The following is an 18,438-nucleotide window of genomic DNA, read 5'->3' on the forward strand; positions in this document are numbered from 1 at the left end:
CTTCTGAATATGGTTCATGAGTTGTAAAATCGCTTCCCGGTGGTTCGGACCCACCTAAAACTGAAGGTCATCTCTCTCTAACATCCGCCTCATTACCCACGCACAAGCCTAGAGCTTGTGGGCATCTCCCTCAGCAAAAGAAAACAAAATTGTATGTGATGTGTTTGGTCAGGAGAGCATAAGTTTGTTTATACACTAGTATTTATACGTACGAATATTTTGAATTAATGTATATGCTAGCGATCCTAGAAAATTCATTACCAGTCAATCAGTTTTCTTAAGCAGCGTTTACACCAAAGTTATTAACAAAATGTTAATTACTTAATCCTTATAGATTCTATTAGATTGAACATAACTTATCATACACATGATGAACATATGTGCTTGCCAAGTTCCGTTCACTCTAATAGAATCTTTAAGGATTAAGTTATTAACATTTTGTTAATAACTTTGGTGTGAACGCAGCTTTAGTTGCTGGAATGACTGAAAATTTTTTATTTATCAAAATTCTAATTTATCACCTCCTAAATGAATGAACTGGAACCATTCTCTAACTCATTAATGTCGAAAAGATATAAAAATCTTCCAAAACTTGATTGAAAATTATAAGCTGGTTTCATCTGGATGTTTCTAATTTCTGTTGATTTCAGTAAGATTTTTGATTTTACTGTGTTGAGCTTATATAAACAAAGTATTCTAGTACTCAAGCACCGAGAGGAATGATTGAACAAAGATTTCTTGAATAAATCAAATCTCGAGAATGCATGTAGATAAGTCCTCAATCCTACAGAAAACATGCTTATATTACAAGATAAGAAATTTCATGTGAAAGGAAATAAATTAAAAAACATCCTTTCATTTTTTAATTGTTTCCTGAATTACACATAATATAAAGTTCTAATACAGCAAGTACCTGAAGTTCACTTGCTTTGTAAATTTTCACCATGAATTTAAGGAATTGGATCACTATTTCAATAGTTCTACCAGTCACATTTTATTCTCTATCTTATTAACTATCCTGTTCCCTATATTGATATTCTATTCAAATTCCGTGATTTTGAAAATAATCTCTTGTTTGTTTTCAGGTGAGGTTTTTCAACTCGAATAATCTTTTGGCCAACTTCACTGAGCACACACGTACTTTGAGATTATATCCACGACCTGTTGTCGCTCTTCAAATCAACAGCTTCCTCAGGTCACGACCCAGAGCTTCAGCTTTCCTCAACAAATTCGCCAGGACACAGGTAAGTCGAATTTTCACATTTATATTGACATTCCCTTCAAGCTGTCAACATTCGCTCCATATTACATTAATGCTCAATGCTAATGCTAATGCTAATGCCCAATATTCAAACAATGCTGACAGTTTCAAGTAAATCTCATAATACTTGGTTTTGTTTATTTATTTAAATCAGATTTTTAATGTTTTAACATCACACACGCAGTTTTGGGCGGATCCCTTCAGTATCCTCTTTCCAAGTCATATTTCAATGTAATATCTCAAGATATTTTCAGGCTATTTCAAGGTATGATGGATTCACTCTTCGTATTTCAGCTGGACTTTTTACTGCTATCACCGTTATTATAATTTATGAAAACTATTAGAACATAAAATCTCAGATGGAAATTACTCTTTTACAGCATTTAATTTGGATTTTCGTTTAATAATAATATCATAATATCTCAGTTGCGAGTTCATAATTAACAGATTTATTCATTCATACTTGAAGAGAAGGTATTCGAAATTACTATTCTGCAACTAATGTTGTGCTAAGCTTTACTTGACATCTCTTAATGTGTTTTATATTCGTAGAAAATTGGATTTTATTTCAAACATAGTTAAAACCATTTGATTGAATTGGTGTCTTATAAATTCAATCAATATAATCAGTGTCCAAGCATGGGAGTACACAAGATTGAATTATGTTTAGTACTTGACAAAGCCAATTGTTTTTTCACACTATAACTAGATAATTCATATCAAAATTATATTTCTATCAAAACTTGGGAAAGCAATAGTTTTTGGCTTCAAACCTTTTGATCCTTTCTTAATCATTCATAATAAGTTGAGAATGATATATTGTGTCTATGAATGAATGAATGAATAACATTTATTTGATTTGATTTGATATTGTTGTTGTCCATCCACTGCTGACGATAATATGGTTTTATTGACTGATAATTCTTAATGATTTCATTTCGATTAGATGATTGCTGGTTCACATTAACTTTAATAAAGTTTTGAATTGAAGTCGATAATCACCTGTTGATATTCCTGTTTTTCCAGGCGGTAGAATTTCTAGCTGAATGGTCGCTGACTCCAAGTAATGAGGCATTCCTTAGAGTTCACAACGGCGTTTACGACCCCCAGCAGATTGGCGACAAGGCCAAGTGGTTCTCTCATACTTTGGAGCCTATCAATTTCTCTGTTTGGGATGATACTTCGTCCTTGGCTGGCGCTCTCAAACATTTGCCTCAACAGGAACAGCCTACAGGTATGCTCATAATTATTGGACATTTGTCTCAGCTTCAGACCGATCTTGTCAGAGAGTGCGGCATCAGGCATCAGGATAATAGCATATTCCTATCAGTGATATGATTTGATCATGTTAAGTGATAACAATTAACAAATATTACTGTTAAAATAATATTATCTAAATGTGGCTTGTGTAATTATGTTGTCTTGTGAAATCATAGAATATAATTTCATTGACGATTGCTACTAGGCTATCAGCTATTGTAACATCAAGTTTACAACATTTTTGATTGAATAAAAAAATATATACAGATCTTTGAATATACATAATTTTTTGATCATTTCTTGAGATTTATTATTGTAAATCATATTTCAACAGTGTAAAAACATACCTTGACCTCTTTGTTTTAATCGTTTCAACTATTTTCATTGTTGATAAATGCATTTAACCTAGAATTCCAGGTGAATGAATTTGAGGCATTGAATTCATTCGGACAATAATTTTGTTATTCAACAAGCGATAAAAATGGATTATTATTTCATTGGTATAGTAATAGAAAACATTTTAACAGTTTGAAATATTGTTTCTATTCCTATTTCAGACGAAAGTGGTTCTGATTCAGAAGGAGCTGACAGTACAAGTTCGTCCTATTCATCTCTCAGTGATTTCGTGTCTGAAATGCCTTCGTCGGACTTATCTCCAAGTGAGTTCAATTTTTCAATTATTTTTGCATTATTTTTTGTTAATTGTCTTTGATAACCACGGAAAAATATATTTTCCTAACTACCAATCGTAGGTACTTACTGAAGAACATCTGTATTGTAAAAACGTTTGCCGAAAGTACACGTTGTAATATTACGTGCAGTTTTATTAAATACAGTTCACAAATAATTCAAATTTAATATTATTTTTTACTTTCAAATTTCACTTTTGAATTCCAGTAAATTGTTCCTTATAAAAATGTTTACTTAATATCAACAAAAATAAACTTATCTACATTATTTGAAACCATACTCAATTTCTATTTCTTTATTCTTTGTTATTGAACATATGTGATCTTGCAGATTTTTCGACGCCTGATACGGGACCTGTGGGTTTGAATACTACCGTAGATGTTCACGGGGTGTACCACCCTCCGCTATCATTACAAGTGCCTGGTGACAAGGAGCTCAGCCCTGTCAGTCCCCCCCACTCCCCGGTCTCATCCTCGTCCAGTGATAGTGACAGTCCACAGGAACTCAGACCCGAAGCCATGGTGAGTATGCTGTCATCCAAATCCAGCCATTTTGTCACTTTTTCACCTATTTCATGTACAAAGTATTATCTTCACTGGATTTTCAGCAGTTGTGTGAGCTAAATGATCTGAAATAAAACATGTGCTTTGTAGCCTATTTAATAGTTTTCAATAATAATTATTAATTGAAATACATCCTAAATGCTTCATCTTATGCCATACACACAGTAGGCTTGTGTATATTTAAAATGCGTCTAGATTTTGCACTTAGATAGATGCAAAGCAGCTGAACACCGTGATTACCTTTCAATTTAGTTGTCTAATGCCGGTATAGTAGGTACACGGAAGTACCATGAGAATGAACTTGAATGGGAGTGACAGATTTGTTGATAAACTCGTGAATTCATAGTGATAGAAGTTATTGGGGATATACAAATAGATATTGGAATATTTTAACTCAATCATCCATAATGCTTGGTACTTGAGTTAAATTCTGGATCCAATTGCAATCAAAGGCAGATTGCTGTGAGATATTAATGGAAGAATAGAAAACGTAGTAGAACGTTGACACCTATTCAGTGGTTGAGACTTAGCCTATAGTTTAAGTGAGTGACCCTGATAATGCCAAAACATTACTTGTGACTGGACTGTTTTTACCTGTGATTTACTCAAACTTTTTATGGTCTTAATAAAACATTCTTTATGCGAATGATGAATAAAATGAAGATTTTCTGAATATAATTCGAATCGTTTGAATTTAGATAATATTTAACTGCCAAAGTTTTCAAAGTTTGTCAAAAATCTGTAAAATATAGTTAATTGATGTATTGTTTTAAGATAATGTATGTATTTTTAGATTTTAATTTTTTTCACTCATATCACATTATTATATACTCTGAACGATCTACACTAGTGTTACAAGTTCACATTCCTACCTACACGGTATTTACACTTTGCTATGTTACTACACTTCTCACTAGCATTTTAAACTTGCCTCTCAAATTTTTATGCGACTGAGTTGAATTAATTATCGCCTAAACCTTTCCCCTCCCCTCTGAGAAGAAATGATTTTTGTAGGTACTGTAACTGATTACTGAAGTAGAGCCCACGTAGGTAACACATAATGATATTTAAAAATCACCAATGACGCCCTAAATCTGCTCCTACGTGTTAAGTTGAATCACTGATCTGGTCTGGAGAAATCTAACACATGACGCACCGTATCTTGCTCCAGTCCAAACTGGAGGTTCCATTCGAGGAGTAGTCTGAGTTTCCACTGCCAATTTAATCACCATAACAGCTCAACCAAACAAAAAAATTTTTTTACATACTTTTGTAGCTCATCTCATCTACCTGTCTAAGTTGAGGTGTATTCAATTAAGCTAAGCCCTTTCTTATACCAAATAACTTGAGTAGACTGCAATAATTTTGCGAAATTTCATATTTCTAATAACAAAAACGTACCTACCTGATCATCAAACAACATTATCTGCATCACACAAACATTGTTACGATTCAACACAAAAAATATATACCTCTCAGCCCAATTTTTTTATATTTCAACAAAGTAGACAAACGAAGGTCCTCATTTTTCACGTGTGAAAATTAATGTTACAATCTTCGAATCGATTCAGAGATTTGTACAGTCGCTACTAAAAGTACTTTTGATAAACACAGAAAACAACACGAACAGGAATAGAATAAAATCGCTGCCTCTATTTTGACCTAGGAAGGCGGAGTTAAGGCTTGAAAAACCGAATGGAAATTGATGTGCGATCAAAATTCTTGAGCAGTTTAAATGAATGTTTACAGTCTTGTTTCTATGAAAGAGGGTCTTCCCCTTCATTGACATTGATTCATTGACCCTTAACTGATTCATTGATTGCGTAAATGTGTGACCATTCAGCAACAGCACTGCTTCATAGCAAGTAATCCTAGCAATAGTGTTGTGCTTCTAACGGCTGTGCTTCTGATTAGATGTGTGTTGAGTGTAGTGCTTTGTGCGCTGATTGTAGGAGAAGGATGAGAGCTGTAGTTTAGGTGAGTCGGACTCGAATTCGACGCCTCGCACCGTAATCAGTAACAAGTCGGCTGGCCAGACTCCCAGTCTAGGCAGTGACACCTCCCTCGACCGCCCCTCCACTCCACGCCGGCTAGTGCCCGTAAGTACTCCTCCACTTCCCCCACTTCCGTCCTCCTACTTTCAAGATGAATTTCCAAGCACGGAGATTTCTAACCCTTCTTGGTTCCTACTGAGTTGACCTTCATTATTCGCCAAAACTGAATTGAAATGTTTCTCTTCCATTTTTTTTGCGAAGGCACTAACAAGGAAATGCTTGCTAAAACTACTGTGCATGATTAAATTATCGGTTGTTTTATTTTATTGTTGTTTCTCTTTTATTCTCTTGAATGTTGAGCTCTGCTCGGATATATTCTGTGACATCCTCCCATTTGTATCAAAACTTGTTTAAAACTTAGCCCGGTATTTGTGTATTTAATCTACTTTTATTAAATCGGTCATTTGTTTTCTATTTCGAGTTAGAGAGTGTTCAGTCTCATATTTTTTCTCATTTTTTCCATCTGTTTGTATCACAAGTGGGACTAATCACCATTTATCAAACAAAATTATACAAAACTTTAAATTCTCACTGATATGTATTATTATTTGTATTATGTAACATCACATCTATCACTATAGTGAGACTCACGTAAAACTGTGTGCATTGGTAGAATGGAAATCAATGTTGTGAAATCTTTGTTATAATCTTCGAATCCAATCACAGATTTGTATAGTCGCTACTAAAAGTACATTTGATGAAGACAGAAGACAACACGAACGTGAATAGAATAGAATAGAATCGCTGCCTTTATTTTGACCTATGAGGGCGGAGTTAAGGTGTAGCTGGCACTCTCTTACACTCAACCCTCCAATACAACGTTAAAAATTAGCTGAATTGAACAAATCAAATCGAGGAAAAATATACAATACTTGGTATCAATTCTAACGTGAGTGAGATTAGGAATTATTGGCAACCGCCTTGACAGTTGAATTGATGAAACTTGTTGAATATGTATGTTGTGGAGCTTCTCTTCTCCTTTGAGTTTTAATTGATCTTACTATTGTACAAATCCGTGGCTCGTGAAAACTGCAACATCGTATAGCAGGTTCAGTCAGCCCTTGCAAAAATCGAGATCAATCTAGAAGTAGCCAAGTAATCGAGAGGTCATAGTAATTATCATGGATAGTAAGTCACGGTCTTCTAGCATGCTTGAAGCCTTCTGATAATTTTTTGTTCTGAAGGGCAAGAAAATAAGTGATTATTGGGTCGATTGAATAAAAACTAGAATATAGTAACTAGCAACTAGTAATTGGTTCTAGCTATACTAATAAGATTATACCGTTTCTAATCCTAGCATTTGCTTGAAAATTACTAAGCACTGGCAATTGCTAGCTTTTATTCAATTCACCTATAATGTGAACGTTTCAAAATGCTCGAGTTGTATACTATATTACGTTGTGCTAGGTGAGCCCGGGTCCACAGCGACAACCGAGCATTGGACAGGTGTTGGCGAGAACGGGCAGCTGCTCCAGTAGCTCGCCTCCTGCAGGCATCACGCGTCAGTCCAGTCAGAGCTCGCTGCTCGAGCAGTTCGCCAGCCAGGCCAAGGAGCTCGTCAGAGAGACCACTCGCCAAAGCAGCCAGGAGGGCCTGCTGGCTCATGTCGACAAGGTCAGCTCACCTATTCTACCCTACACAATATCATAAATCTACAAATAAAGCTTTGTAATGCATTAAAGATCACTATTCTGCTGACCATAGTACTGTAATATTATGCTGCCTCAAAGTAAGTTTATGACGCAGATGACCAAAAAAGAAATCGTTTGACTCTTATGGGAGTGCTCACATGATGTCAAAATGGAAATCTGTAAACACTCCCGTAAAAATTAATGGTAATCTTTGTCAGTCGTCAGCCGCATAAACGAAAACGTACTTCTACAATGCATGAGTCACTGTGTCCTAAATAAATTTACTTGAGGTAGCAAGAATTGAGACAGCAGAGTTTCCTCTTGTTTTGTTGATGATTTCAAAAGCCTGTTGATTTTTAATCATGATTAAATGCCACGAAAACCAATCAGAGAAGACATTTCATAATCTCTATAATTATTTGAAAAAAGTTTTTCAAATATATATGCTTTAGCCTTTGGAGCATTACAGATAGATCCTGTTATCGCTTATTCTGTTAGTTGCTAATCTGGTAGGTTGATGTGTACCAAGCACATAACAATTCTTTCCATCTGTCTTGAACTCATTCACAGTTTTATTTCTTCTAATATTCTTTCAAATCGTCCTTTCTTTGATCTTTGGTCATGTAACTAGTCATGATAATGTAAGTGCAATATTATGTAACAACATTAACAATAAAAAAATTCAGCTGTTACTGAAATTTATTCACTCGTTTATTTATTGTACAAAATACTACAATCATGATAAAATTATGACATTGAAGGAAAAACTAGGCTGAGCTTGTACTATTTCTCTTCAAAAATCGTAAAAAAATAAATAAATTCATATCAATTGTAATTTAATATTTTATTTGAATTACATGAATCGTATATACACTATAATTAATCGTATCAAAAATCGTGTTAAACATCTCTTCAAACGGCTAACTTGGATATGTCTATTCAACTAAAATACATTCTGGTACCTACATTTGCATCTCTCTTGATATTTCTATGAGTACATACTCTATTATTCTCTATTATTACTCTTCACTTATTGTTTGTTCGAATCGAGGTCATGATACTTTTGTTTCAGTTGACAATTCATGCGAAGAAGGCAGCTGGAGAGGCGAGTAAGACAGCGTTGGAGGCCAGCAAGACAGCGGCCGGTGTCAGCAAAAACACGTTCGAAGACCTCACCTATGTGGGCAAGAGTGCCATCGGAGACTTCACCAAAGGAGCGAAGGAAGTGGCATCAAAGAAAGGACTTCTCAAGGTACATAACATGGTGACACGTAGTTATTTGCCTTGTAATTTGATATTTTATTTGAATTACATGAATCGTATATACTTTATAATCAATCGTATATAACAATGATGAAGTGTGCTCACATAAAAATATAAGTAATGTGTGCGCAGGGGGCTTTTATAATATGTATGCATTTTTTGGTATTGGTCTATTGCAAGGTCTATAACAGGTCAGGACACCAATGTTGACTTATTAAGTCTTCAATTGGGAACTATTTTCATACAATATAATTCATTGTATTAAATAGGCTATTCTATTGTATTATGCTTGAATAACAAAAAACTTGAATAACAAAAAAACAGTAGGATTGGATGGGGTCTCAAGCAAAATTTTAAAAGAATGTGAAAATGAATTACTGGACCCTTTATTGCATCTCCTTAATACTTCACTAGAGCAGGGTATTTTCCCTGATGATCTGAAACAAGGAAAAATTTTGCCAATTTTCAAGAGCGGTGATTCTGAAAGAGTTGAAAATTATAGACCCATTAGTATTCTAAATGTAATAAGTAGAATTTTTGAAAGAGTAATTTTAAATAGGTTATCGATGCACCTGGAAGAAATTAATTTCATATGTGATGAACAGCATGGGTTCCAGAAAGGGAAATCTACTAAGACTGCAATAGTATCCCTTGTTGAAAGACTAATAGATATAATAGATTCAGGTGAGAAGGCAGCCGCAATATTTCTTGATTTATCCAAAGCTTTTGATTGTGTGAACCATAGAATATTATTGGAAATACTAAAAACTGTAGGTGTGAATGGTATAGAACTAAAATGGTTTGAATCATATCTCATAGGTAGAAACCAGTGTGTTGAGCTTACCAAGGTGGATGGGAATGAAATAGTAAAAATTAAATCTCAAAAACTGGAGGTCCAGGCTGGAGTACCTCAAGGCTCAATTCTGGGTCCCTTACTGTTTCTGTTGTATGTGAACCAATTACCAAAAGAGTTAAAAGATCACAGAGCTCTGTTGTTTGCTGATGACACATCGCTTATCTTTAACAATTATTTATTAGATAGTCTAGAAATAAATGCTTTTACTGGAGTACAGTCAATTGTCCAATTCTTGAAGCAAAGGCAATTAACAATAAATAGTAAGAAATGTCAATTCCTACAATTCAAAAGTAAATATAATTCAGTAGAGGATAGAGAAATAAATGTGTTTGTAGAGGAAAATGAATTAGACCAAGAAGAGAAAGTAGCATTCTTGGGAATTTTATTGGACAGGAAATTAACATGGCATCCTTACATTGAGAGGATATGTAATAAGATATCATCTGGGGTATTTGTCCTGCGGCAGCTTGCTAGGCTGAATGATAAAAAACTACTGTTAACTGCTTACCATGGACTTATACTATCTCATATTAGGTATGCTATTTTAGTATGGGGTAATTCATCTAAACAAAATATGGACAGGGTGTTTAAGATTCAAAAGAAGGCACTCAGATGTATAGAGAAAGTGAATAGGTTAGACTCTTGTAGGCCTTTATTTAAAAAGCTTGGTCTATTAACTGTGCCATCTTTGTATGTATATGAAGTTGTAATGCATGTGAAAACGAGTGGTGTGATCCAGAATTCAGATGTTCATGAGTATAATACGCGAAACAGAGCAGATTATCATATAATGGGTCACAATAGTAGGTTATTTGAACAAAAACCAGATTATATTGGTAGGAAATTTTATAACAAGCTACCTCAAATCTTGAAAAGTAATGATGATTTCCTACAGTTACGTTGAAAAGTGGCCATTGCTGCACTGATTACAGAACGCAAAGAATCACTTTTCCGCTCTAGTGCGGGAAAAATTTTTCTGCACTCCAGATTTGCAACATGGCAACGCAAAATACTTAGTAGGTTATATGGAGCAACAGTGCAGCAAAATCAAAATGAAGTTGGTAACAGTGACTGCTGTGGCTGCTATAGTGAGCAGAGGTGCAACGAAGCACAACGCGCTAATTATTACTATTATATATTATATCGAGGACAGCAACAGCACAGTGCCACCACAGCACACACCACACAGCCGCCTCGCCATTCAAACACTACTAAGTTATTTGATGGATTTCAGGCAATTTTACCCATAATTACCCACTTTTCATATTCAATGGTAACTGTAGGAAAAACTTAATGTGAAATACGTGCGCAAAGTTCCTCTGCTGCACTCAAGAAACCATTCCGCCCTCGCCTACGGCTCGGGCGTAAACGTTTCTTTCGGTGCAGCAAAATGTCACTTTGCGCACTAGTTGCACAAATAGCTATTCCAACAAGACTCATTAGGCTCGCCTCAAAGTAGACCCACGCTAATCTACGAAAAGCAATCCACGCCGTGGGATGTTTTGTAAACCATTGCTATAGAATTATTCATAATCAATCAGCTGTCAAGTGGATTATTCATTGTATGTATTATTATCATTACACAGATGTCTGGAGAAGCCTAGCAATGGTTTACAAAACATCCCATGGCGTGGGTTGCTTTTCGTGGATTAGCGTGGGTCTACTTCGCGGCGGGCCTTATGGTCGCTTGTCGAGGCCTCATTGTATTGAATTTTGTCTATTGGTGTCATTTACTTCCCTCTTTTTAGAGCCACACTCTTCAAATGGTAGTTGTGAACCTTCGCCAACTATTTAAATTCCAACTTCAAAAATATACACAAAATTGAAATTGAAATTTTTATTTTCCAAATAATTTTACAGAAATTTCCACAGTCACAAAATAATAACAAAAGTACAACATTTTAGAAGTATACAGTACAATATAATTAACAAGATCATGTGATAATATTAAAAGAGGCTCTCTTTTCCGAGAAAATATTGCGTAATACTGTCAAAAGAAACATTATCAATTATAACATCCATTAACTAACTAGCTAGCTGAATTTTAGTGGTTGTTGGACAAACCACTTATAGTTTTTGTCTGAAACTGCAAAGAATAAAATATATGAGAGACAGAAATGAGAAACAAAGAAATGACTTTTTCAATCGTGCATGTCTATAATATGTTGATGTTTCAGGCTCTAGGAGAGTCAAGATCTGATAATCAGCCTCAGCCCCAAGCCCAGCCTCAGCCACCAGCGCCAGTGCAAGCACCCGCCACCTCCATAGTGCAGTCTGACATCAGTCGAACCACCGGCAGAGACTTCTTCTCCAATCTCGGCGACTTCAATGTTAACGGCCTAGCTGCTCAGTTCACTGATTTCTTTGGTTAGTCAATCATTCTTAAACAAATTCACGTTGGTATTCATAAACATTTTATAGTCTTGATACTTGGAGTGAGTAACCAATCCTAATATTTTTATGTAGCTGAAAATCACTTATTCTACACTACACCTGCTAGATTAATAATATGAAATAATACTGATATTAAATCAGTAAACTGTGAAATAGTACCAAACAAGGTATCTCAACGTTACTTGAATTCATTTTCAACTATTACAGTTAATATTAACCCACCCTGGATCCAATAACTCCAGCTGAAAGTTTTTTTCATGCTCTCAATGCTATTTTCTGTCATCAAAGATATTGAGCTGTAGTTCTATATCCCCTCCAATATTCCATAATGATGATTTCACATGAATTTCTAGCTGTAATTAGTGCAAAGACAATATCTTTTGCATTAGCTCTATTGAACTCTTGTGTGATCCCATCGTTGTAACAGTGTTAAAGATAACTAAAGTAGGTAGAGCATTCCTGTACAAGTAATAAAAATATGCAAACATATAAATCTATGTTGATAATTATGGTACTTATTCTCAAACCTCCAAATGATAGTGGTATCAACATCTTTGATAGTGTGCTATGATAATTAGTAACTAAATATCAATTGCTTTTTTTCATGTTTTTGAAATATTAACACTGTTTTCATAAAGGAATGACACTTTATATATTTATAGGGTTCAACGAACCTTCCTTTAATAGAATCTATTCACTTGTTTGCCATCGATGAGTACAGAAGATAAAGGTAAATGTAAAGAGCTACCTAAATGCATAGATGGAGCATAGTTGTAGCTAGATATTGTACCCCTCTAGTGTCCTTAGAATATAGTTTTCTGTTTCATTCCATACGATAATCGACATTGCATTTTGCAGTTTAGTTGTGTAGATGATGATGATGAAGTAGCGTACCAATGCTTTTCAATCTTATTCATTCATTCCAATTTCCTAGAAATAATAACTCATGTATTATAAATCAACTATTTTTCATTTTAGACATCATGTCCTCACACTTACGTAATTTCACACTATGTTATCATTAAGATAGATTATTTATCAATGTATATTTTGAAAAATGTAATGTGATATAGTACATCATCACGATAATGTGGAACATCTCATCTCAAACGAAATATTATGACTATTATTATCATCATTTGTTCAATCATGTACTAATCTAATTCTATCACTATTCTTGATCAATACAATTACTTCCAGTCGAGGATTCAAATAAAAATTTTAATTCATTCCCATGCATGAGATCTTTCATTTTCAGATCCTCTAGGCTTAAAAATACATTTTTGTTTGTTTATTATTATAGAGGCCGTGTCCTTCGATCGTGTCATGTATTTGAATGCTTGAATGAATTAAGCCGTGCCAATATTGAAAATAGTTTATTGTGAATTTTGAAATTGAATTGTACGAGAAGATGAATGAAAACGTTGAGATGAATAAATAGTGAAATATCAGGTTCAATCACAATTTCAGACAAAGCTTTTCAATTATTTAATAATAAATTAATTATAGGATGTAATCAGATTTAATGTGTCGTTGTCAGCATCAACGATGTGAAGTTAATGTGGTAGGAATCGAGTAAACCAGAAGTAACATTATAAAACTGGAATCAAAATGAACTTTTGCTCATCGTTATATTTTGTAAAAATATAATTCCCAAAAATCCATAAGTCACGTTATATTGATATGAGACGATATGATTGCCTTATCATTTTTTGTAATTGTTTAAACATCAACGGCAATAAAAATTGAGTTGTATAAATGAATGGCATGAGGAATGGAAATTTTGGCTGATTTAATAAGGTATCGGCTACATAGAAGTCTGTCGCCTTGCTAATGTCGCTTGAATAAAAATTTTCATTTCCCGAGTTTATTAGCCATATTTGATGTATGTCCTGTCCGATTGTTTCAATCAGTATCATTTTATAAACTATAAATCTCTGGATCAATTAATTTGTGACTACACACCAATAGGTTCACAAACCTACAACACCCCTCATTTCTCATTCCTTCCAACTAAAGATCGGTTCATGAGCGCGTCATTTTTCTAATTAATCTCACTAATAAATATCAAGTAGACCACTAAATGTATTATGTCTTCTGGAAAAAAATAATGCATTTCATAAAAATAAATAAATGTTTTATTGTAGAAGCAAATGAGAACATCAAAATGTATTACAACATCATATACATTAAACTATCGTCATCTCATTCTCAAGCATTTCGACACTCCTATGTTTTAGATTAAAAACGATGGCATTTTTTATAAGTTGTGACATATTTACTTTACACTCTTAGTTTGTTTCCACCGAAATTTGCACTGCTTTGTAATTGAACCGTTTCGTTGCCGCCCTCAAGTCATAACAAATATAATTTTTGATTAATTGAGATTGAATGCTTTGCAAAACCTCTTACAAATGTGTGCAGCAGTGAAATATTTATCACTTCTCAATTTGTAGATTTCAGAGGACAGGTTTCTGACTTTCACAAATATATAACGATCCTAGAATTTTATTTATTCCCATTTCCAATTCAACCTCAGATCAAATTATTCATGTATTCATATAGTATAAAATAAAAAGTCCGTATTTTCACTTGAGTATAAGTTTCTTGGGTGAGGCCATAGAGCTTTCCCAACGTTGATGCTTAATGGCTAGGACAACCATGATCACACAGAGCCCGCGCCAAGTACTAAATATAACTCTTTTTCATTGGCATTTCTTTTCATTTACCTACAAGAGTTGCAGAACAGAGTTCGAACTTCAATTAAATGTTTTATGGAAAGTTACGGGCATAACTGTGGTGTACAGTACTTTTTAGCAGATATGTATCATTATATGATCCACTGTAATTATATGATTCACTCTAATAAATTCAAAAATAGTATTTTTCGATTAGGCCGCCAAATACGAGATAGCAATTTATATATGTACTTATACCATTTAGTTGATAGTTCCATTTTTCCTGGTAGATATTGTAAAGATCCTCTAGAAGAGAAGAGTGTTCCATCTCTTCACTAAATACCTAAAATTGTAAAAGACAACTCCAAATGAATAAAATTATTCGAATATAGTATTGTCTCAATTGCTTCATTGTTTTCAATAATTTATTTTTGATAATCAGCATTTCTTTGATAAACATACATTTTTTAATAAATTCATAAAACAATTATTCCATCTACGATCTACCTGCTTCTCCTTTTCTCTTTCTGTAAAGCTTCTAGTGACGCGTACATTTTACAGTAGTTCAATTTGTTCCTTCTCGCTTGCACTGTTTTATTTCGTGTTTATCAGATTTGCTTTTCAAAGCAAAACTTGTCAACTTTTGTACAAGGCATAGCGATATATTCCTACCATAATCAATAACTAATCAATTAGACTGTACAAAGTTGAGTTCAATCGTGTTTGATGTGTTCAAATTATAATTTGTCAATTGAAGGATCATAATTAATTTCCACACAGATTCACATCCAATTTTTCTTCCACATAGTATTTTCCCAATAATGATTTACTCTACAAGATTCATTGGTAAAAACTCATTACTTAATCCTTCGTGTCCGGCATTTTATAGTAATACTTATGACGAGCACTTTGTAAGACATGTAAAAATTGTAATTCGTTGAAAATTATCTTCAATTAAGATAATAAATAATTGTTGTTTTATTTTTCTTCCACTTTACTGACTCTTGTCAGCATAAATCATCTTAAATAAACAATAAACTTTGCTTTTCATATAGAACTAAACTCTCATTAATTATATTGATTTTTTCAGTATTCCAACTTCTAAGCTATAGTTTGATATATTTATAAATTCTTAATCATTATTTCCAATTCTTCAAATCTTCTGTAATATAATCTGCCTGTTATTTATTCATCTGTCAATTTCTTCATTTATTAAATCTATACAATAGAAAGCAGGCAGTAGTCTTATGCCAATTATTTATTCTCTTCTTTCTATAATTTTGATAAATCATAAATATAGAGGTTATGTAAAAATGATAATTCAAATATTCCACTTTATTGTGATTAAACTATCCTTGAAATTCAAGCTTCCTTCAAATATGCTACAGTACCATTGATAAACTCTTGTCATCATTAAATCGATTTTCCCAGAATAGGCGAGTTTGTAGTATGTGTTTCATGATTAATTTAATGCCTGGATGAGCTTTTAAACATATAATAGAATGTGTTATTGTAAAAAATTAATAACTCTTTTTATGAGTTTATATTGTGATTTCTCTTTACTACTTTCATTGAACTTCTATTCATTTACATTCTTACAAAAATCAACAAACTTTAAAAAATATGTTTCTATTTCATTCAACTTCAATTATTACCGTAATTATGATTTCTGTCAACATGCTAGCTATTCATCATAAATCACCTTCTTACTCATGTAAATAATCATTTTATAGTGTTAGTTACATTGCTGGATATTTAATTTTATTTTATATGATCGTTGATCAGTGTAATTTTCCACTGTCTATTGAATTTTTGAGAGGTCCTTCAAGTTCTAATTTCTCGAATAGGTAACAAAAATAGTCGCAGTGTTAATCAAAATTCGGGACCTGCAAGACCAAAGGAGAAAGCTCAGCCATTCGGACCTTTCCCAAAAGGTAACTTTTGTGGAAGATTTTCTCAGTTAATCTATTGTTGAATCTATGATATCCTAAGTAGGCTATTTCAAACTCCTCAATACAATCTACTAGTTAATAGTTGAATTTTCAAGATACGTAATTAGAAATTGAATTTCTCTATTATCCTGTAATAGGTCATTTTGATTATATATCTCGATTTCTTGATAATTTTTTAAATAATTATTCTTTTGCTCTTAATGAAGCATTGTTCTTTTTCATAATATTGAAGTAGCCTAGATGATAATAGCCTATATTAATATTATGCAAAAGAAAGATTTCCCATTCGAATCGAATGTTTATTCTATATCAATCAATTCTTCCTAAAAATTCTCTTTGTATAATTATTCACTAATCTGTTTTTTATATAAAAAATAATTATTAATCCACTATCTATATTTATTAGCATGTATTTGAATACAAAACTTCTAAGTACAGTGTAGATATTTTCTTCTGAATCTAAAATCAGTTTCATAATTGAAACATTTTATCTAAATAAATATTTGGTATTTATATAATATATTGTGTTTTATTTTGAATAAGCATGATGAAAAATGATGTGCCGGTTTTGGTTATTTAAACTTTTACCAGAAATTTGAGCTTTTCTATCGAATAGTATCTCGAGTTGTATAGACTGAACTAGCAAGATAAAAATTTCAAATTTTAAAATAGCATCTTTCCTATCTTCTCAATACTTTTTTCAAAATAATATATGTTGAATACATTTTTCAAGAGGTTATCTTATCCTACCTTAAAAATTTGATGAATGTCTATATTTTGGAAGATTGTTACTTTCCTGAGCCATCCAGGTTATTGAGTTAGTTGACTTTCAATTTTCTAAATTTGAACTTGGTAAAAAACTAAGAAGACTTCAATAGTGTTTTTCCTCCTTATGTCACAAATTGCATTCATACATCATTTGATAAGAAATAATAATTCAGAATATCAAGAGTAGTGTATGATGCACTTAGTTTTGGTATGATTCTAGTAAACTTAGCTTGAATCAACAGTACAATATGTTGCAACAAACTATGAAGCATGCATTATTGTTGACATTTGTTTTAATTGCTGAATCTATTACTGTTCTTATTAAATCAATAACTAGAAGTACAAACGTGATAAGTAAATGTGATGTAGCCCTACTTTGATATGCTATGTTCCATATGTTAGACATAAGTTATCTGTTGAGGAGTAATTGTCTAAACCACATTAGTTATATCAGGAATCCCTTATTCTTCCACCAATTCATGTTATTACACTATCAAACTCAATTGTATTAGCATGATTAATTTGGATGCAATAATTGTTTTTGTATGCAATTCATTGAAGTGATGCCCAATATTTTTTTCTAAATCTGACTCTGTAAATATTATTCTGAATTAAGCACGTGAAGTGGCTAGAGGAACCTTGCAACATTCTATTTCATTTGTTGTTTTCAAAAATGCAAGAAATGTTTTTGGTATTCTGTAACTTTGGAACGAGAGTATTTTTCTGAAGTAACACATAAGAGTATCTTTTATCTTTTGTTGTATATTGCCCATCAGAATTGTATGATCTAGATGGCTGGGCATAGAAAGGCGGACGGTGTCAACTCCCCAGTTTGTCAACTCATTCTCGTCGTTTCTCTATCTTTATCATAATTACATTTTCTGTATACTGTATTAACGTATACAACATCTTTCAGAGTAAAATTCTACTTTAATTCGTTTTTCAATAATTAATAATTATTGTTTGTTCATCCACCAATGAAACTCATAACATTTCAAATTCCATTATTAACTATACAGTATTTTCGAAAAGTTGATCAGAAGGAATTCGAAGGAGTTATAAAGGTCG

The 18,438-nt window shown here is 33.0% G+C and overlaps 1 protein-coding gene across 20 annotated transcripts in view; it reads left to right on the forward strand.

Moving 5' to 3' along the window:
* The window catches only part of LOC111049646 (MAP kinase-activating death domain protein), a 79,367-nt gene that overhangs the window by 28,911 nt on the left and 32,018 nt on the right, over positions 1 to 18,438 (forward strand). For 14 of the 20 annotated variants that reach the window (XR_005570909.1, XM_039424638.1, XM_039424639.1 and 11 more), the window contains 10 exons: positions 1,086 to 1,244; positions 2,288 to 2,495; positions 3,079 to 3,180; positions 3,542 to 3,732; positions 5,727 to 5,873; positions 7,236 to 7,442; positions 8,532 to 8,711; positions 11,756 to 11,945; positions 12,694 to 12,702; positions 16,498 to 16,584. Coding sequence is in view for 19 of the 20 variants with exons in the window: in XM_039424638.1 (XP_039280572.1) it covers positions 1,086 to 1,244; positions 2,288 to 2,495; positions 3,079 to 3,180; positions 3,542 to 3,732; positions 5,727 to 5,873; positions 7,236 to 7,442; positions 8,532 to 8,711; positions 11,756 to 11,945; positions 12,694 to 12,702; positions 16,498 to 16,584 (1,480 nt within the window). In the remaining variant the exon portion in view is untranslated. The remainder of the gene's footprint in view (positions 1 to 1,085; positions 1,245 to 2,287; positions 2,496 to 3,078; positions 3,181 to 3,541; positions 3,733 to 5,726; positions 5,874 to 7,235; positions 7,443 to 8,531; positions 8,712 to 11,755; positions 11,946 to 12,693; positions 12,703 to 16,497; positions 16,585 to 18,438) is intronic. The other 6 variants (XM_039424641.1, XM_039424653.1, XM_039424647.1 and 3 more) reach the window with 4 other exon arrangements.

The sequence above is a fragment of the Nilaparvata lugens genome, chromosome 3 (genome assembly GCF_014356525.2).
Source record: "Nilaparvata lugens isolate BPH chromosome 3, ASM1435652v1, whole genome shotgun sequence".
Lineage (NCBI taxonomy): Eukaryota > Metazoa > Arthropoda > Insecta > Hemiptera > Delphacidae > Nilaparvata > Nilaparvata lugens.